The 21,505-nt window shown below is 36.7% G+C and overlaps 1 protein-coding gene across 6 annotated transcripts in view; it reads left to right on the top strand.

Annotated features, from left to right (window-relative positions):
- Nucleotides 1-262: 262 nt before the first annotated feature.
- LOC148843754 (villin-4-like) overlaps nt 263-21,505 on the top strand; it is a 62,861-nt gene continuing 41,618 nt past the window's right edge. Inside the window, exons 1-12 of one of the 6 annotated variants that reach the window (XM_088957780.1) lie at nt 744-953; nt 2,770-2,833; nt 5,062-5,183; nt 10,684-10,783; nt 13,927-13,995; nt 14,117-14,353; nt 14,447-14,624; nt 14,710-14,842; nt 15,615-15,777; nt 15,866-16,013; nt 16,150-16,250; nt 16,450-16,605. In XM_088957780.1, the coding sequence (XP_088813906.1) occupies nt 5,128-5,183; nt 10,684-10,783; nt 13,927-13,995; nt 14,117-14,353; nt 14,447-14,624; nt 14,710-14,842; nt 15,615-15,777; nt 15,866-16,013; nt 16,150-16,250; nt 16,450-16,605 (1,341 nt within the window). In that variant the 5' untranslated portion in view covers nt 744-953; nt 2,770-2,833; nt 5,062-5,127. Of the gene's footprint in view, nt 954-2,769; nt 2,834-5,047; nt 5,184-10,683; nt 10,784-13,926; nt 13,996-14,116; nt 14,354-14,446; nt 14,625-14,709; nt 14,843-15,614; nt 15,778-15,865; nt 16,014-16,149; nt 16,251-16,410; nt 16,606-21,505 lie in introns of all 6 variants that reach the window. The other 5 variants (XM_088957777.1, XM_088957779.1, XM_088957775.1 and 2 more) reach the window with 5 other exon arrangements.

The raw sequence follows: 21,505 nt of genomic DNA, 5'->3' as shown, positions 1-21,505 counted from the left end.
ATAAGCACAACGCACACATTCAAAAATAAGTGATAACCCTAGGGAGAAGGGTAAAAATGGAAATTCATTATTATTCAAATAACAATAAATGAGATAATTAAGGGGAAAAATAAATAAAATATTCCAATTTTCTATTTTGTTTTTTAATTTTCGGACCCAAAAATCAGGACGACAAGGACGTTGCTCAATTTCCGGCTTTATCTGTGGAAAACGGAGACAATTTCAAAAAATAAAAAAAGAGAAAAAATTTGTGAAAAAAAGGGAGAGAGCCAGAGAGGGACTATTCATCGTCAGTTGGTGTTGCCGTTACCTTTTTGGGTCATGATGATGAAGGCCGGTGACCGACTTTCCAGTCTTAGTCTCACGGAAAGCGAAAGCCACGCATAAAACCACAACCACAACGGCCCCCCAAAAGCATTTTTTTTTTCAACTTTGATCAATGAATTATAATTAAATAATCGGGCAGACAGACTTTTTGATTTTTTTCTCTGAGACACTGAGACGTATAAGTCGTATACCACTCTTTTCCCTGGATTTGTTTTGTTTAATTTTCACCTTTTGGTTTATGTTTTACTTTTACCTAGGTGTTGAATGGTAGAGTAAAAGCTTCTGGGAATTTTACAGATTTTTTTTTTTGGGTTTAATTAAGAAAGGGAGATTTATAATGAAATAATTTTAAAATTGAGAATTACAGTACATCACAGTTCATCTTTCTTTGCTTTCCGTTAGTGATAAGCACGCCTGTCACTCATCATTCCCTTCGACCCCTTCTCTCACTGTCTGGAATGTTTTTGCTGTGCATCTTCGACTTTTACTTTCCCCAAATTTGATAACTTTTTTTCTGAAACGTTTCGTTGCTTCTGCTGCTGCGGGATCGATTTGGTTTGGCCGTAGGGGTTTTGGTGATCAATCGGAGTGGATTCGGCGCTTTCTTGGGCAGAGTTTTAAGCCAGGTACGATTGAAAGATATGGACTTTTTCTCTTGTTTTGAAATTTATTGGGTTTCTGGTGAATCAATGTTGGCATTGGTTAATTTTGTTGGATGAGAACTTTTTGGATGTTTGATGGGAAGAGATGTTGATTTAGAGACGTTATAGTTTATTATTTATATGGTTTTGCAGTCTGAATTGGGATGGTTTTAATTCGATTGGATCTTTTCTTTTGGAATTGAGATTTCGAGAGGAAGTGAAGGTGGTATCTCTATATATACTTGAATTAACGGTCTGAGTTCAATCCAGTATCGTGGGTTGTCTCGGGCTCGCTTGGGTTTCATTGAATTTCCACCGGGCATCCTAATTTTGTTTGCAAGATGGGACTTTTCTTTGTTGGTTTTAGCATTAAATGACTATTGTTTTTGGTTGTTTGTGATGACTTGAAATTGAAATTGATGCCTGCACAAACCATTTTGTTGGATTCAGTTCAATGTGGTAGAGTTTTCGGAATTAGTTTGAATCAACCCTTCCATTTTCCTGTTTTAATTTCTCAGATTTTCATCCTTGTGCAGACATAGGTTAACTTCTCTAGATTTTGTTGGGTATTGATGTCTGCATATCTTTCCTTATTATTCTTATTTATTTATTTATGCAGTCAGATTTTGGATTTTCTTTTTCTTGTCTAGATATTCAGGCAAGTCAAGTCTAATCCCATGCAATTCACCTTACCATAGCAAATGCAACCCCATATTTTACATGCCATTGTCTCACAAACAAAATTTCTCTCTCTCTGTCTCTCTCTTAAGACCAATATTATCACCAGTGAAATACCTTCCTAATTTGTCGATGCTATTGTCTATTTTTTCCCTATTTTATGTCTTGAAGTCTTGAGCTATCAACTTTATCATTCCAAAATACTGTAACTTCTCTGTACTTTTTAATGGTTGTGTTATTATTCTGTTCAATTTTAATTGCCTTCCTCGTAATGTGCCTAACTGCCTATCTATCCATCAGATTTCCATAACTATTTTATTTCTCCTTTTCTTAAAAAAATTTGTATTTACTTTCAGGAATTTGTTCTAATCCTTCTAGTATTGATTATATGATTTAAAAGGCCTGGACCTATACTAGTATAGAAAAGAAAATACATGGAGTACACCTGAAAATGTTAATAATGAGTTAAAAAAGGGAAAAGAGTAATCATTCCTTAGGCTGCTTTTGGAAACAATGCAAATGGAGTGTAAATCCCAGTTCAGGGTGAATTTGCACTCTGGTTCACTTTTGCCTGTGTTTGGTAACATTACATTTATGCATTGACAAATGACAGACCAATGCATATTTACATTGATAATAAGATGTAAAAGTACATCAACAAAAAAGAAGTAAATTTGCATTCAAGTGGGCTTTTGGTAAAAAAAAAGCATATGCTTTATTGGAATTCATGTTTGCATCCATTACAGCTAAAAGTCTGTTTGGTAAGAAGGTAAATATGTCAGTGCAAAACTAACCCAATTTTGCAATTTATATGAACTGTTTTACACTCTACATATTTTCATTCACACTTATTTGCATTGTTTCCAAACGCAGCTTTATGTTCCATTTGAGAAGAGTACAAATACAAATATGTACAGTGCAAAACCTTGTATATTATATCTCTAAACCTTGTTTCGCATTGTACATATTTGTATTTGTACTCTTCCCAAACCGAGCCTTAGGTCAGATAATGATTCATTTTATATTTTCTAATCAATAAGTAGGTCAGCATCAGTCTTCTGTTAAGGTTATTCTGTGAATGGAATAATTTACAAGACAATAATAGGTTCTTGCCTAAATGCAGTGCATGAAGGCTGGAAAAATAGTAGTGACAACTTCAGCTTGGCGTTTGGCAAAATGGTCCTCAGGTAATTAGTTTGTTGGGTCAGACCTGCTGTCTGTATATAGCTCCAATATCTGGGGAGCTAAAAACAATTAGAGTTAAGAATCAGAAGGTGTCTTTCTGAGCTCATTAATAAAAAGGTGGACATAGGATATTGACTATCCATTCAAGGCAACCTCCACAACAGGCATTGGAACTTGTCATGGGAGATTGTAAAACTGAATTTTGCTAAAATAGGCTTAAATATTGGCTCTAAAGGGGATTCCCAAATGCTTATAAGCATGGTTCTATGTCATTTCCTAAGGGAAGAAAAACTTTTGGTGGCTAGGCTGAATAGCGCTCATTCAGGTGGTTCCAAGACTATCTATTCCCCTTTTTTGATCGATAGGACTGCCAACTCTGTTGCAGACAACATAGCAAGAGAAACAGTGACTAGAGGTTCTTTGTATTGAGAATTTTGTACCCTGCATTTAATGTAATCTATATGCATTCTATTGTTGGTTTTACAACTGTGGTCTCCCAACTCTTTGATCTTTGAGGGGCTTGAGGTTATGTTTCACATCTTTTATGATATAAAATTCTTTTGATCCTGTAACTTGTTGATTAGAAATTGAACAAAAAAGTTCTGAAAAAAGGAAAGTTGCAAGTGGAAACAATTGTATGGACATGGGAAAATATATAGGCTCGTACTTGTTCTATGTTCATACTAGCCATGATATTTGAGTACTTAATATTTGCCTATTCCTTAAAATGAGTATCTATCAAATGTTCTGTATCCTCATTTCTAGATGAATATCTGCTGATCTTTGCATGAAACTTATTATCCCCTATTTGTGAACCTTGATTAGAAATATGTTAGAATTGCTGGTTAATCTAAAGGTTGAAAGAGAGTCCTCATAGTTTTGGCAACATTCTGCTTCTTCTTCTGATTCTTGATCCATTACCCCCATGAGCTAGACTCCCACTCCTCCACTGGTGATGAAGTTGAATTCAATAGCTGTAGCTTGGGCAACCTTGACAATTTAGGAATTGGTGAAGTATTCAGAAATAATGGAGGTGATGTTGTCATTGTGTTCTCAGGACCATTTTGGGCTTGGGGATTCCATTCAGGCTGAATTATTAGCTTTGTTGAAGGGCTGAGGGACTCTCATTTGGCTCTAATAATCTTTAGGTCAAAGGGTGATACTAGGGTTGCAGAGAAGCAACAATGTAGGTTCTTTGCAGCATAATATACAATCAGAGAGGTGAAATCTTTGGCAGATTTCTCAATTCCACATCTTGATGGGTTCCAAGATCAGAAAATGGCGTGGCTGACACCTTTGCTAGTTGCTAGGGTAGATTTAAACAGAAATTAATTGTATTTTGGAGGTTAAATCCCCTGAGGTAAGAGCCTTCAAATTACTGGATAAGGGTTGTTTGATAGGGAAGGTAGCTGGGGATATTCTTCATTTTTCATGGAGGTGACAGTGTACAAATTCTTCTCCCATACCTCATTATTATTTTTTATTTCCTATAAATAAAGTTGCCAGATAAATTAATTATAAAAGAAACCTCATAGTTTACCAGTCTGAATATTGCTTGTAAACAGGATTTGTTCTCTGTTTTAGCTTACACTTTTCAATAGCATTCGAAATTGGACCACTGGTGAACTGACTTACCCTGAATCCCCAGAAATGCTTGCCTCATCACCAAGCAATTGCAAACTGTCAAGATTGGGTCATATTTTCTCTTGCATTGGTGTTGATACTTCATATATTTTTGATCAATAAGAGGAAATTTTATTAAATTCAAGTCCAAGTATTACAATAACATGGGAGCTTTCTCCACCCCAAAGATAAATTTATAATTTATAATTTTGCCCAAAACATTTGGTGCCTAGCTATTCCCTTGCTTAGCCAAAACATCCACCATCCAATTTGCTGTTCTTCTAATCCATTTAAGGACAACATTCAGCTCCCTTGTTATGCTTTCTATTTCCTGAAATGGTGTTGATACTTTGTTTTTCTTTGGGGTAATTACTCAATGTGGGCTGATGGGGTTGTTTTGTAGTTTGTTTTTCCTCTGTACTTTCTCTTCCTCTTGATGGTGTATATATTAATAAAATTTGATTTACTGAAAAAAAGTGTCTGGACAGTATAGTTTATTTTACAAGTTTAGGTACTTGAAACTTTCCAATGCTTTTGCTTCTTTTCATCTTTTATCCTGTCTCGTTTCCACCCTCTGCTCATTTTGCAAATAGTGTTTGTTTTACAGGATATCTTTGACTGGAAGTTGCAGTCCAAAGTAGTGTGAAGCAATTTTATAAACCCATAGAACGGTATGGCTGTTTCCATGAGGGACTTGGATCCTGCTTTTCAGGGAGCTGGACAAAAGGCGTATCCTTTTGCTTGTGGAATATTTCAATATGAAGATTTCTTATCCAATTTAATAGACTTCATTAGTGTGATCATATTTCCATTTTGATATTCTAGTTAGTGATGTGAATTGACAAAAAGGGCAGCCTAGTGCACGATGACAGATGTGCGCAGCCTTACCCCTGAACATACAGAGTCCCAAATGTGAATTGGCAAAAAAAAAAAATAATAATAAAAACAGAAACAAGTTCTTTGAATATCACAGCACGCACTTCATACATGCATACACAGGTGATCATGTGGAAAGATGTTGATGTTGATACTGAAACTATTACATCTTCCCAGCAATTATGGTCAGTGAAAATAAAGTGAGTCAAGCTGAACTTAGGATTTAGTTTTAAATTGTATTAAGCTCAAAAGAATCTATTTGCATGGCTATGTCTTTCTTTTTATCTTATCACTGGCAACCAATTTATCAAATGACTTACCTCTGTTAGTGGAAAAAAGTGAAAATTGGTAATGCTTTTGATGATTTTACACAGGGGATTGTTCAAGTTAGAAGTTAGGTCTTTTCTGGGAATAATTGCAAATTTGCAACTCAATACTGGCATTAACCTTTCAGAGAAGAATTTGATGGCAATAAGGACATGAATTTGGAGAATCATCTTAAGGTTTTTGCTGCCTGTTATGTAGGTTACTAAAGAATGCTTGTAGACTAAAGTTTTCTGGTTGAATGGTTAGGGTGTTTTTGGATTATTTGTTCTTGATTAAGGATTTGGTATGGTTGAGTGCTGATTTTTCTAACATGTGCAGCATATAAATCAGATAATCTTGGACAAATTGGTTAGAGGCCCAAGAAAAAAGTTTATGTTGGGAAGATTTAGGACGGTTTAAAGAAGGGTTATAGATATGAAGGTAGCACAAGAAAAAAGTTTAGTCCACACTTGTTTCTACATAAAATGAGTGCAGAATTTTATCCATCTGAAATATTTGAACTTTGTTTACCAATCAAAAATATATCTGATCCATGTTTTTAATGATGGAATTGTTGTTTTCTTTCCATTTACATAAAAAAATATATAGTGTGAAAAACAAGGTATTTTTACTATAGAAGGGGTGGAAATAAAATATTTCAGCTTCAAAAATTTTACTTCCAAACTATGGAATAATAACTGTACTATATTATTTATTTTGGTATGTTAGGGGGGCTTGGTTCAGGGAGACATAGGGTCTTGGTTAGTTTGGTGATAAAGGGAAGCTGCCCAGATGTGGTTATTCTCCTGTTATATAGTATATATCATTTGACTTTTGTTTTAATGTTTTACTATTGAAACTTAAGAGATGAAAAAAGGTTTTGTGGAGAGAAAAAAAGAATAGAAGTATAGAGAGGTTCTTTACTTTTTTTTTTCCTACTCTCTTTAATTAAATAAAACAACAACTGCATCCATTTTTTTTTCTATTTTATTTTCCATCTTGAATTTTTATCATATAAAGTTAATAACCTTATTAGTTGCTAATTGATATCAAATTGCTGTACTAAATACTTATTATTAGTAGTATTAGTTTTTAAAACAGTGAAATTAATGTATTTAAAAGTTTTTTGTCTTTCAGATATGATGATTTGCCACATTTTTAAAGGAAATTTAATGTTTTTAATAAGGAGAATTGGTATTTTTTTCAATTAAAATTAATATGCATGTTGAATGGTATATAAAACAAGGGAACTAGCCAAAAAGTTAGCTCTTTATATTATAAAATTTTTATAGCCTAGGCAAATAGTTGATTAGACACCTCATTGCTGTCTAGAATTGCTGAGACACCTTGAAAACTATAGACAAAGCTTCTTATGATTCGCTCTTCACTAGCCAGAACTATGGGGGTGAGGGGATTAACATATTTGATTGGTCTTATAAAGGGGTTACAAGAATGGTTTCTGGGATCCTCATGATGTAGGGCAAACTTAAGTTGACCAACTTGGATGAAGAGATAGGGCTGTTTACCACCTTGGCTCTGTTGGAACTAGCAGATAGGTTCAAATGTCTAATTACAAATGTTTATGGCCTGAATGAAGGGGAAGACACACAAATCGAGAAATGGTCTAAATTTTTATTCATAAAAAAGGGAAGACTAGAGGGTAGAGAGGTTTTGAGAAGAATTGGATGGGATCTGGTGAAAATGGATTTATAATGGCCTTTTATGAGGATTGTAGGGACATAATTAGGGTTGACTTCATCAAAATGTTTAGAGAATTTCATAGAAGGGGAATTATCAGTCTGGGTTGAACTTGACATTTATTGCTTAGGTGCCAAAGAAAAGTGATGCTTTCCACCCAAAAGATTTCAGGCCAATCAGTTTAGTGATTAGCATTTACAAGATAATTGTTAAAGTTTTGCCTCTAAAGATAAAAAAGGTGCTCCCCTCATTAATCTCCTAGTTTCAAGGGGCCTTTATTTAGGATAAGCTGATTGTTTAACAAATTTTAATTGTGAATGAATGTGTAGAGGCCCAAAAAAGATTAAGGAAAAAGGGAGTAACAATCAAATTGGACTTGGAGAAAGCCTATGATCTAGTGGACTGGGAGTTCCTAATTAACATCATGAGAAGCTATGGTTTTGGAGAGTTGTGGTGCAAGTGGATCAAAGGATGTTACAAACAAGTCATTTCTTAGTCATTGTTAATGGGTCAGTGGTAGATTTCTTTGAGGGGATTCGAGGCATTTGACAAGGTGATGCACTCTCACCTTTTCTGTTTACTTTGGTGGCTAAGGTTCTTATTAGGTTGATATCAAGAGCCAAATCTTTGTAGCTTTTTAGGGGTTGGACAGTAAGGAGAGATAGTTTTGGTGACTCACTTACAATTTGTAGACGATATTTTGATCTTTTATGATGGGGTGAATAGTGAAGGGGTTATAAACCTAACATTGGTAGCTAGCCTTTTTTGAGAGAATGTCCAACCTAAGTGTAAATTGGGATAAAACTGTGGTGGCAGGTATCGATTTAGAAGAAGGGGTGTCGAGGACTACGGTGGAGACTCTAGGGTGTGAGAGTGGGGAGTGGCCTTTAAAATACTTAAGGTTACCCCTTGTTGACAACCCTAGATTGGTTAGTTTTTGGAACCCAGTGGTTTAGAGGTTTTAGAAGAGGTAGGTTGGGTGGAAAAGAATCTATATCTCTTCGGGGGGGATTACTTTGTTTAAATCCACTTGAGCTAACTTTCTAGTCTATTTCTTGTCAGTCTTCAGAATTCCCCAGACAATTGTGAAAAGGATTGAGAAGTTAATGAGGGACTTTTTATGGGATCCAGGGGAAGGGAAAAAAAGACCATTTAGTTAGATGGGAAAAGGTGATCAAAAGGAAGGAAAAAAGGGGATTAGGAATTGGCAATGTGAGTATATAATACTTTGCTCTCTTGAGCAAGTGGTTGTGGTGGTTTCTTGTGGACAACGATAGGTTGTGGCTAGTATTCACGGGCTATCAAGCAACGGATGGGATGCTGGTTGTCTGCATAGAGCTACTCTTGCTATACACCCTGGAAAGCTATACACGGTATCCTTACTCTCTTAATCATGTGAGGTATGACTTGGCTTCAGGTTTGAAAATAAGGTCCTGGGAAGATGTTTGGGGTAGGGGAATCTCCCTTGAAAGATGCTTTTTCCTCTCTGTTTGTTCTTTCCAACCTCAAAGAAATGCCTATGTCTGATTTTCTTATTTCTCATCTCTCACCTTCTGGGTTGAATTGGAATTTGGGTTTCACTCGAAATCCCAGGGAGTTGGAAATCTCCTCTATGTCTAGTTTGATGCATCTTTTGGATTCTCTAGTCCTAGATGATGAGAGTTTGGATAATTGAGTCTGGGCCCTTAATACTGTTGGGGTGTTTACTTGTAAATCTTCAAGGCCCTTATTGCCATTACTCCTCTCTCCTTCCTTCCCTATAAAGAATTTTGGTGTTCCCTATTCCCCCAAGGTCAGTGCTTTTTGTTAGGAAATCTTCATGGAAAGCATTAATACTTATGAGCTGCTGTAAAAGAAAAGACCAAACTGGTCTTTTCCCCCTAACTGGTGTTTCTTATGTAAGTTGCATGGTGAGACTACTTTTTTTCTCTTAATCTTCTGTTCCTTTGTTCACTGTATTTGAGAAGGGTGCTTTTCCCTTTTTGGTTTTAGGCGACACCGTCCTGCCAACTTGGAAAGGTTGTTTAGCCCTTCTGTGTTGAGATGTACAAATAGGACTATAGGAGAAGCATGATTCTATAGAGGGGCGCACAGGCATCAGTGATTTGGACAGCATGAGAAGAAAGAAACTCAAGAAGTTTTGAGGGGAGTAGCAAGGAGGCATTGGTAGAAGTCATAACGAGAGTAGAATTTTAGGTGAAGGCTTTGAATCTGTTCTCAAACTTTAAGGTGGAAAATTTCTTCAGGAATTGGGGGCCAATAGGTAGGCCTTCCTCTAGGAAACAAAATCTCCACTAGAGGTGTGGTCTCCCCGAATGGGAAGGTGGTTGAAATTGAACGTTGGTGGTAGTAGTGTGGGCAATCCAGGTCTTTTAGGAATTGGAGGGGTGATAAGAGATGAGGATGGTATTATACATGCCTTGTACTCAGGCCCAATTGAGCAAGGTGATTCTGTAAGAGCATAATTCTAAGCTGCAGTTTTTGGGGGTAAAAATGGCTAAAGAATTGGGAGGTTGGTTCTTGAAGGTGATTTGAAGCTGGTAATGGGGTAGTTAAGTAAAGGTGAGAGGGTGATTTGGCAGCATAGAAATGAATTCAGGCGCTTCAAATGGCTATTAAAAGATATGACTATTCAAATAAAGTGGGTTAGGAGATCTGATAATACTCTGATGGATGGCTTAGCTAAACAAGGGATTCAAAGACAACATATGTACTGGGATCATTTGTAATACAGTTGGGTGGGTCTGTCCTGTAATGGGTTTGACAGCAGCTTTTCACAGTTTCTTGTTGTAATATTTTCTTCTTAAAGTTAATGAATGAATGGACTAATGGACTTCTGTGTTGCTGATCAAAAAAAAAAAAAAAAAAGAAAATAAAAACGGAGGAGGTCCCTCCTAGAGTTGGCTTGGTACCATGTAATTCTGGTGAGGCATACTAGAAAACCACAACTCTATGTGGTTCAAAAAGGATGACCTCTATCCCTAAATGGTCCACTATATATGTTAGTCAAAATTTATGTACTATTAAAGAATGAATAATAAATACAAAGAAAAAAGAAATAAATACATGACTCCATATTATTGTGTATCCTAATCTGCATCATGATGTTTTGGGTGTAGAGGGTGGTATACTGTGAAGATCTGGACTTGGGCCTTTTTAGTATCTCTAAATATATAACCTTATAAAATATTTTTTGATTACTCAAAAAATTCTTGTTCTTATAATTCTTTTCTTTGTGTTGTTGTTAATATTAGTAATTAAAGTAGCAGCATTAGTTCTATTTATCTTATTTGTTTTTTGATATTTTGTTTTGGGCTCATATGCATTTGTAATCCTTGACAAAATATAGTGGCATGGAAATATGGCGTATTGAAAACTTTCATCCTGTGCCTGTTCCAAAGTCCTCGTATGGAAAGTTTTTCACAGGTGACTCGTATATAATTTTAAAGGTTAGTAATTATATTTTAATCCAATTGTATGAAGTTAACAAGTTGCATATTCACAAGTCCATGGAGGCTTGGATTAGAAAGAATGGCTCTAGGCAATATTGCATGTATTAAGTTATGCTAGTAGTTTCTGGTTATGAGGAATGTTGTGATTGAATATATGCATCATGTTTTAAGAAAAAAAATGAAACCATAAAGCCTCCTTTTAAGCATTTAAATTACTTGATATTCTTGTGAGCCTTTATATATTCATTTGGTTTTGGTGTTGAAGAAAACAATTATAAATACCCCAAGATGCAAATCCTATCTAAAGGAGATTTAACTTTTAAGGGAGACAATACAGAATCTTTTGGATCCAGTTTTTAGGCTAACTTATATAGAAAATGGATGGTCAGGTTGATAAGTTGGTTATATTTTATTTTTGTATGTATTGTTGTAGTGGGCGATGCCTCATCACATTGATCTTTTCTACAACCTTTTTATTTTAATGAAGATTTCTTTTTCATTTACTATAAAAAAATGTAACTTTTTTTGCTTCTATACTGATCAGAAGTCCTATTTGTACGATATAATCCTTTATGTTTCTGGTTCTCTAGTGACGATAATATCTATGTAATCTACCTCATATTCCTTTATTCTATTATATAGCCTTTACTCTTTGTTGTGTTTTTTTTTTTTTTATCTATACTGTCATGTTAGAAATTTGGTTGAGAGTTGAAAATTAGGTTCTTTGTAGGGTATGCTGACCTAGCGATGGAGGATTAGTAGCTCTGTACCAATTTGATGCAAGATGGTATGACTGAATGGTGAGTCTAGGAAGGTATTAGTTAACTAGAAAAAAGTTTAATGACGATTTTATGATTGAAGGTAGAGATTGGTTAGGTTTGGAAGGATATCATGGGTTAATTGTATCAAGTGTGGATTTGTTCCAATATTGTGAGAAGTTTCAAATTGGGGGTTGAAAAATTTCAATAGAATTTTGTAGGAGGTTTTCTCTCTATGGAATGTAGATACAAGGGGCAACCAAGTTTGATGGGGTTTGGAGTTTGCCCTGCACAGAAGGATGGAAAATCAAATTTGTCAAGAAAACCCAAAACAAATAAGTAAATAAATATAATGATCAATTCTCTGTTTGTTCCTTCTTTAAATCCTTGTGTCTTCAAACTCCCATTAAGCCCTTCCCTTTTATAGCTGTTTGGAAATGTGCAGTCCAACAAAAGTGAAGCTTTTCTGTTGGGAAGCAGTAATCAAATCAAGAACACTTATGAGAGGCTTTAAAGAAAAAGGAACACCTGGTGCCTTTCCCCTTATGTGTGTGCTCTTTGCTCGAGTAGTGGAGAAAGTGCTAACCATTTTCTGTTAAATTGTCATTATGCTGCTCAGGAGTGGAGTTATTTTGCCTCAAGCCTTAGAGGCATGTGGTTAGCTCCAGGTGATGTCATGGTGTGTTTCACAATACATTTGCAGTCTTGTCATACAAAAAAGGAGCAGATCCTCTGGCAGTCTACAAAAGCTGCAATGTTATGGAGCTCATGGATGGGGGGGGGATGCAAGAATATTTGAGGATAAATCTATGTAGGTGGGAGGATTTATTGAACTCACAATTGTGAGGATTGCACATTGGGTAATGGTTTGTGATGAATTTAATCATTGAGTGACCTTTTAAGGGAGTGGGGAATGTTTGCTGCATATTAAAGGGATAAAATGCAAAGAAGGGAGCAAGGGAAGTACTGGCTAGGGCAAGGTTGAAGCTCAATTTGATGGATGCAGTTTAGGAAGTTGGGGACTTTCAGGAATTGGAGGCGTAATAAGGGACAACGTAGCATTCTAGTGAGATTTTCAAGGCCAATAGGAGCAACCAGCTCTCTAGAATCTGAGTTCAAGGGACGAAATTTTCTGACACGAAGGGGTGGATTGAAATTAACATAAAAGGGACTGCCAGGCAATCATATCCTGGTTGAAAGATAGAGAGGATATTACCATGACAACTTAGATCTTTAGTAAGACAGGGTCATCTGCTAGGTTGAAATTTGAATACCTCATGAGTGGATCCCTAGAAGTGTAAACAGCCTGGCCAATGACTGAAGGAGGACATGTAATTACTTTGTTTTGGGTCTATTTGGAGTAGAGGGATCTCTTAGGGCTGACTTACTTGCTGCAATACAAGGAGTATAGATTGGAAATGAGTTGAAACTGAAAAACTTGATGATTGAAGGTTATTCAAAGCTGGTGGTGGGTTGGCTGAGGAGCCAGATACTGAAATTTGGTGTTACAAGGATGATATTAAGAAATTCAAATGGTTAACAAGAAATATGACTTTTGAAGAAAAAATTAAAGCATTGACATGATATGCCTGATTTCAAAGGCCACCGAAATGTAAAATACTAAGAGTTTGGGGATATTAACAGTTTGACCTGTTAATAACTTAGGCCCCATTTGGTTCACTGCAAACCAAATGGATCCTTAATATCCATCCTAACAAACATATTTCCAGAGTGTTCTTATTATTTATGCCTTGGATGTCACCTCTATGTGAGGCTCAAGGAAAATTCGTTGAGGCAAATTCTCGTGGCTCAGCCTGAAAGTATAAGGTATGTTCCTCACGGCTCGTGTTGAAATGATATGTAAAAGTGTATGTATATGTGATTGTATCTATGCTTCAACATATTTAAAATGATATTATTTTCCACTTAACACTTTTGAGTTGTAATTAAATGATTTGTGAGCTCCTAACATTCTTATAGTTGTTCTTTAAGTGATCAACTATTCATGTACTTCCCAATAGAAATTATGCTCATTTTTTGCATGTTTCAACACTTTTCTCACTTTAATTTCATATTATTTTTCAAGAAATGGTAAGTCATGCAGCTAAAGGTCCTGGTACCTTGCTTTATGCCTCCACATTTTAAACACTGTTCTGTTTTCTTGTTGATGTCACCTCCCTATAGCGAGTAACAAACATAATTGTCTCTTATCAAACAAGGAAGGTTTAGATTAGGTGGTAGTGTGAACAGCTTTTAGCTTATTTATATAATAACCATTCCTTCAAGTTCCCTTTTGTTTTCAAAAATGTATTTCTTCATTATAATTGCAATTATATGTTAAAAACTGTTGCAATACTTTTAAAGCTTATATACTTTGTGCAGACTACAGCCTTAAAAAGTGGTGCATTCCGTCATGATATCCATTATTGGCTTGGTACAGATACCACCCAGGTGTGATGCGGCTTCTATATAACTTTTTTTTTACTCACTATTCATTTGTTATGGAAAATAGGATCCAATATCTGCAGAGATATTTATAGTTTGACATCCTTCTGCCTGTGAAAATAAATAGGATGAAGCTGGTACTGCAGCAATCAAGACAGTTGAACTGGATGCAGCTCTTGGTGGACGTGCTGTTCAATACAGGGAGGTACAGGGTCATGAAACTGAGAAGTTTCTATCTTATTTTAAACCATGTATAATACCTCAAAAAGGTGGAGTTTCATCGGGCTTCAAGCATGCTGAGGCTGAACAGCACCAAACACGCTTATATGTATGCAAAGGGAAACATGTTGTCCATGTAAAAGAGGCAAGTATTTGCACTTGATATTCTCCAATATGAATATTTTTTGCATTTTTTTTTCATTTGTAGTTTTCATTAATTTTCTTTTCCTTTGGACAGGTCCCATTTGCTCGATCCTCGCTCAATCATGATGACATTTTCATTTTGGATACTGAATCTAAAATTTTTCAATTTAATGGTTCAAATTCATCTATTCAAGAGAGGGCCAAAGCTCTAGAAGTTGTCCAGTATGTCAAAGACACATATCATAATGGGAAATGTGAGGTAGCTACCATTGGTAAGTTGAAATATTAATTGGGAGGTCAAATGATGATATATTAAGTATTAAACAAGTAACAGTATTCTGAGTTGAGTTATTACAGAGGATGGGAAGCTAATGGCTGATGCTGAAACTGGAGAGTTCTGGAGTTTCTTTGGTGGCTTTGCTCCACTCCCAAGAAGGGCTGCATCTGAAGAAGATAAAACCATTGAAGCTTTCCCCCCGAAGTTACTCCAGTATGTTCTTTTTTTTTTTTTGCATCAGAAAAGATGGGGACTATTTCTTTATCAAGAACTTGTTGCTTGTAGATTAACAATCCTAGGTTATTCTAAGTTGAGAAATTCTATGTACAAAAACATGTTTTGTGGTACCAGTATTGCAATAACAGTGTAGGGTTATAAATCTTGCACACTTGGGATGTTGGTGTTGTGACTGTAGGTCACCGTACACAAGGTGCAACATTATAGCACTCTGTTTGCAAACATTGGATCTAATATTTATTTGCAACTTTTGCAGCCTATGGTACTTTAACAGTACTGTAATTAACTTCTACACACAGCATGTTTCCAAACCAAAGAATTTGCATATTTATGAGTTACGATAAATACTAGTCAACTCAACTAAGCCTTTCCCAAATGTAATATTATAGGGATACTATATTTTTATTTTTCTATATTTTCAGCCTACTGTGCTTTAATAGTAGTATTACAGAAACACATGTTTCAGAACCAAAGAATTTGCATATTTATGATATAGATATTATTATTATGTTTTTCCTTTCTGTTTTTCTTAAAGTTTCTGATGTCACAATGAAAAATTGAAAGAAACAAATAATTCATTACATAAATAGTTCCCAAGAACAAGATTTTTTATTATGACATAGGCATTTCTATTTGGATTTTATTTATTTTCATTTTCCATGTCATGGGGTGCAGTATCCATTGGGATGGCAGTACAATCATTTTCACATTATATATTGGTTTTGACAGAATGTGTTTATCATTTTAGGATTGTCAAGGGGCAGTCAGAGCCTGTGCAGGCTGATTCGTTTACAAGGGATTTGCTAGATACAAACAAATGTTTCCTTCTGGATTGTGGGGTTGAAGTTTTTGTGTGGATGGGGAGAAATACATCTCTTGATGAAAGAAAAACGGCTAGTGCAGCTGCAGAAGTAATACCTACTTAACATATCATACTTAACACTAGTTCTTTGTATGCAGACTTATATCCTTGATGCATTACACAATTTCAATACACAGGAGTTGACTCGTAGCCCTGAGCGACCAAACTCTCACATAATTCGTGCTATTGAGGGGTTTGAAACAGTGGCATTCCGCTCAAAATTTGATTCATGGTCTCAGACAAATGATGTGACTATATCAGAGGATGGTAGAGGCAAAGTTGCTGGTCAGTAACTAAATCTATGTATTACATAACTTGAAAACTGTGACTTGAATATATTGTCTACTTACTGGCTTTTACAATTCAAGTTGTTCTTTGTCTTCTAACTTTTAGAACTGTTATGTTTCCAATGATTTTGTAGAACTTCTAAGACGTCAAGGATTTAATGTCAAGGGTCTCCTGAAAGCTTCTCCTGTGAAAGAAGAACCTCAGCCATATATTGATTGCACAGGCAATCTGCAGGTGCTATTATGATATACATACATACATACATACAATACATACCATACATACATAAATACATATGTATGTATATATGTATTTATGTATCTTTTACTCAATTTGCAGATTGAACTGGGGTATTTTGCTTGCTGTAAGACAAGCTTTCAAAATGCATTTTCAGGTCCAATTGCTAACTCTAGTTTCCAGCCTGGATAAACAGGTTTGGCGTGTAAATGAGCAGGAAAAAGTTATGCTTCAGTCTTCAGAGCTGTCAAAATTTTACAGTGGAGATTGCTATATTTTTCAGTATTCATACCCAGGAGAAGACAAAGAAGAACACCTTATTGGCACTTGGTTTGGAAAGCAGAGTATTGAGGTGAAGAATTTCTTGAGCCTATTGTATCCACCATCATTTCTTTCTTATGAATATATGTTTAGCAGATTTTCCATAATTCCTACATCTCATGGCTGCATGTTAGAAGGAAACAGCAAGGCACTCAAATAGGAGAAATGTCATGCATGGGTCCCATCTATGCATGAAAACTTTTGTATTCACAGAGCTTTTCTTTGCATTTTGTTCAAAAACTTTTTGGGCCTTTTCTTTTGCAGTAGTTTCCCAGTTTCTTTTGCAGTAGTTTCCCAGTAAAGATAGGATAGATTTTTTAATATAGAAAAAAGAATTTATGTTGGTTTCTTTCTTTATTTCTTTCTTAAATAATAAATATTTAGAAGTTGTTATTAGATCTTCCTGAGGGAAACAAAGTATAAATGATATATATAGTATATTATATAATGTGTTAACACACATATTAATAAGATGCAATAATATAAATGATGTTATAATGAGGCACCTGCCTTGTTATTACACACTTAATGCCACCTTTACTTGGATTAGATGGACTGCAAATGGGATGGCTGACACTTTAGCCAAGCAGGGGGTCTATGGGTAGCAGATGTTTTGTAATCTTTTTGGGCTTGTTTCCAACTGTTTATTGTAATTTGTAACTTATGTAATGTGTTTTTCACTTGGTTCCTTCTTGCTGATCCAAAAAAAATATTTTTTTTTCGTTTTTGATAAGCAAATAAATTTTTTATTAAAGAAAAAAGAGAGGGTGGCAAGTTATCACCCAAATACAAAGACCAACTTACGACTAATGTGCAAACTCCACATTACATATATGAAAACCCAGGACCTCCCCTAACCTATTTCCCAAGTCGTCCTTTTCTAACTGTCTGAAATCTGGGAGAATCAGCATCCAATTTGTCACTGATCTGCTAACAGCTGCAACCATCTTATCCATACTCTAGGCTTTGTCTTTGAAGATCTTCTCTTCCTCTCCTTCCATATGTTCCATGATACTGCAAATGGGATGCACTTTGGAGGGTACTGAGGGTCAAACTTACCTTGAGATGGAGACAAATCATGGACAAAGGCATGGCAACCAAAGACTCTTATAGGAATAGAAAATAAAGGGTACTGAGGGTACAATAACTGATGAGGGGCCATGTAGTTCAACACTTTGGAGGGCATGCGATTGATGACATAAGCAGCTGCAAGTATAGTATCCACCCAAAACCTTTTTGGAACATTGATGTGCAACATCATCCCGCGAGCTACCTCAAGGAGGTGTTTGTTTTTTCTTTGTGCAACACCATTTTGTTGTGGTGTTCTGGCACATGAGCTCCTATGAATAGATCTGTGGGAGACAAAGAACTCATTGAGATCACCATGGAAGTATTTTTTTGCATTGTCGGATTGGAAGATCTGTATTAAAACATGGAACTGCGTAAATACCATCCTTTGGAAGTCTTTCACAATCTTTGGAACTTCGTCTCTACTATGCATAGGAAATACCCATGTATAGCGAGAGTAATCATCGATCAGTGTGATAAAGTACTTATCCTCCCTCGGAGATTACATTAGTAGGCCCCCATACATCAGATTACACAACATGAAAAGGAACACTTGATCTTTTAATACTTGAGTGAAAAGTTGTTCTACATTGTTTGCTCAACTGACACGTTTGACACTGGAACTCTGACATTGAACATGACTTAAATAAAATCGGAAACAAAGACTTTACTATTTCAAAAGAAACATAACCTAAACGACTATGCCACAAAAAAATTTGACTCTTATTTGACTGACTATATGACTCTGAGGATGACATCGAGAGACCAGCTTTGTTGTCGAGAATGTAGAGACCATCCACTAGGCTCCCTCTACTAATCATCCTCCCAGAATTTAGGTCCTGAAAAACACATGAGCCAGGAAAAAAGGTTACACTACAGTTTAATGAGCTTGTGATACTACTAATTGAAAGCAAATTTATAGGAAGTTAATATTTCAAAAGAAACATGACCTAAACGACTATGCCACAAAAAAAAATTGACTCTTATTTGACTGACTATGTGACTCTGAGGATGACACCGAGAGACCAGCTTTGTTGTCGAGAATGTAGAGACCATCCACTAGGCTCCCTCTACCAATCGTCCTCTCAGAATTTAGGTCCTGAAAAACACATGAGCCAGGAAAAAATGTTACACCACAGTTTAATGAGCTTGTGATACTACTAATTGAAAGCAAATTTATAGGAAGTTGAGGGACATGCAATACACAATATTAAGGCCATGGGAAGAGATATTGATCCTTGGCCTGTAATGGAGGAGAATGAGCCATCTACAAGCCTCACTTTAACCCTTCCTGACAAAAGGCTATAGGTCTGAAACAAGTTCGGCTTACCAGTCATGTGGTTAGAGGCCCTTGAGTTAATGATCCAAGGGGAACTTGTGGGAGTGACATGGGTTGTAGAAGTTGTATTACCTGATGTAGATGCAAATGAAGTAGAGGGAGTACCAGTGACTGAGCTATCCATTTGTCGCAAAGCCCTACCATAAGACTCCAGGTGTTCTCTGAAGGAATTCATTATATCTTCCTTGGGGTTAGAATTATTACGGTGGTCCCAGGTAGTATCGGCAACCTGAGTATCTTGGGTTGCCACATGTGTTGCATTCTATGTTGTGTTCATCTTCTTCTGACCTTGACCTTGACCTTGTTCTTGGTTCTTCTCTACCCACTCGGGTTTCCCATGGATGTCCCAACATGTGTCACGTGTATGCCGTGAACACCAACAGTGGGTACAAAACAACTTATCTTTATCATCAGTCTTCTTGGTGTCACTTTTCTTTCCCGTGGAGTTATTATTCATCGCAGCCAAAGCAACTTGTTGCTCCCCCTCAGCTGTAACCATCACACTCCGCCTACTTTCTTCCGATTAAACAAGGGAGTATACCTCGTGAACCGACAACAACTCTTTGCTTCCTAGGATCTGAACCTTCAAAGGTTCATAAGTAGGGTTCAGTCTCAACAAGAAGGCAAACACACGTTGCTAAGAGACCAGCTTCCTATAGGCCTTAGCATCATCATCATGTTTCCACTCTATAGCCTGATAATGATCCAATTCTTTCCATATGGAAGTAAGGGCTAAATAATATGAAGACAAACTACGATTTCCTTGTTTACAGGTTGAAGATTCAGCTTGTAACTGGTAAAACTTGGCATAATGCCTTTGCTCAGAATAGGTAGTTTTGGCCTGTTCCCAGATCTCACTAGCGGTGTCTGCCCACATAAAGTTCTTCTTCACATCAGGTTCTATGGCTACAAGGAGCCAAGACATCACGATACTGTTTTCTTGGTCCCACCTATCATGTTTAGCTGTCTCACCCTTAGGTTCTTTCACCCTTCCATTTATGTAACCAGCTTTTCCCCTTGCCGTTACATAGAGTTTTACACTTTTAGCCCACTCCAGGTAGTTCAGACAATTTAAAGGGGTAATTGGCATGGGAAACATCATGTTTTCACCTCCCATACCAGTTGTGTTGCGGGTCGGTGTAACCCCCGATGAAGTTGATTCATAATTTGCCATAGAATACTGCTGAAAACAGTCCAAATCCCACACAACTACACAACAGCCACAAGCAGAATACCAACCCTCAAGAAAACAAGAAACTGCTAAAATCAACTCTGTGATGGTTCAGTCATTAAACCAGTCCGGTAATCAGTCCAACACAGCCAAAGCAGATGTTACTATCAGTCCGACTACAACCCATACAGTCTAACAATCCAACATCCAAACGAATGTAAAGAACCAAGGAATAAAGGCCTTCACACCATTGGCCAAAAAAAGACAAAAACAAGAACACACCTGTCCAGCACCTGTACGAAGGTGCCAACCAGAGAAGAGTCTTTATCAGTATCGCCCTTCTTCGACTAGGGTTTCCTTGATATTACGACCAAGGAAAAACCCATAGGAGGTGCCGCCAGTAATCTTCTAGGGTTTCTCTGTCTTCCACGTCCAAGAATTTAAAGAAGGGAAGAAAAGGCAAAGCAGGTTCAAAACAGGAGGGACCGAAATTCCTTTATAGCTCAAAAACCTGGCTCTGATACCATGTAATCATTCATGGAGAGTGGGAGACGAGAGAGAGAGAGAAAGAGAAGGAAAGAGAGATACGATTGAGAGAAAAAGAAAAAACTGTCTTTGGCAGCCACCAGTTCACTATTTATATTAACTTAATAAAAAAGAATAGAAATTACAAGTATGCCCCTGGTGGCACACCCTAGAAACAAACTAATAAGAAAAAAGGAAAAATAACTAACTGATAGTATCTTAAGAGGACCACCTACTAACAACAACTATAAAGTAACAATTAAATAAGCCTTACAACAAGCATCTGTTAACTTGTACAGTCTTGGGCGTAACTCACACAACTTACCCGCCACACACCAGTCACGCTCCCAAAATCTGATCTTAGACTCATCCCCGACTGCAAAGCTAGTTAGATCTCTGAATTCCTTGTTAAAAGTCATGATCCCCTTCCACACACTCACCCCATAGGAAGCCCTCACCTCCCTCGATTCCCAGATGAATCTTACCACTCCATACTTCCCAACCACAACCCTCCTTCACAATGAGTTCTCCTCTCCATAAACTAAATCTCCAAAGCCGTTTCCCCATTAAGGCCCCGTTAAAAATTCTCTCTCTCCTTATCCCCAAACATCCCCTCTTATCCCCAACCCTCCCCTCTCCTTTGGATTGCACTCCTTGTCCCAGTCTCCCAGATCACTAAATAGTATTTCTTGCCCACGCCTCCCCCTCCCAAAGAAAATCCCTCTGAACCTTCTCGATTCTTTCAGCCACCTTAGGTGGTATTTTCAGAAAAGGTAGGTAATAGGTTGGAAGACTTGACAGGACACTTCTAACCTCCTTAGCCTTCCA

The sequence above is a fragment of the Nelumbo lutea genome, chromosome 8 (genome assembly GCF_056320005.1).
Source record: "Nelumbo lutea isolate HS-2025 chromosome 8, American lotus-T2T, whole genome shotgun sequence".
In the NCBI taxonomy this organism is placed as follows: Eukaryota; Viridiplantae; Streptophyta; class Magnoliopsida; order Proteales; family Nelumbonaceae; genus Nelumbo; species Nelumbo lutea.
Note: the sequence above shows the minus strand (reverse complement) of the source record. Positions and strands in the feature narration are given on the sequence as shown.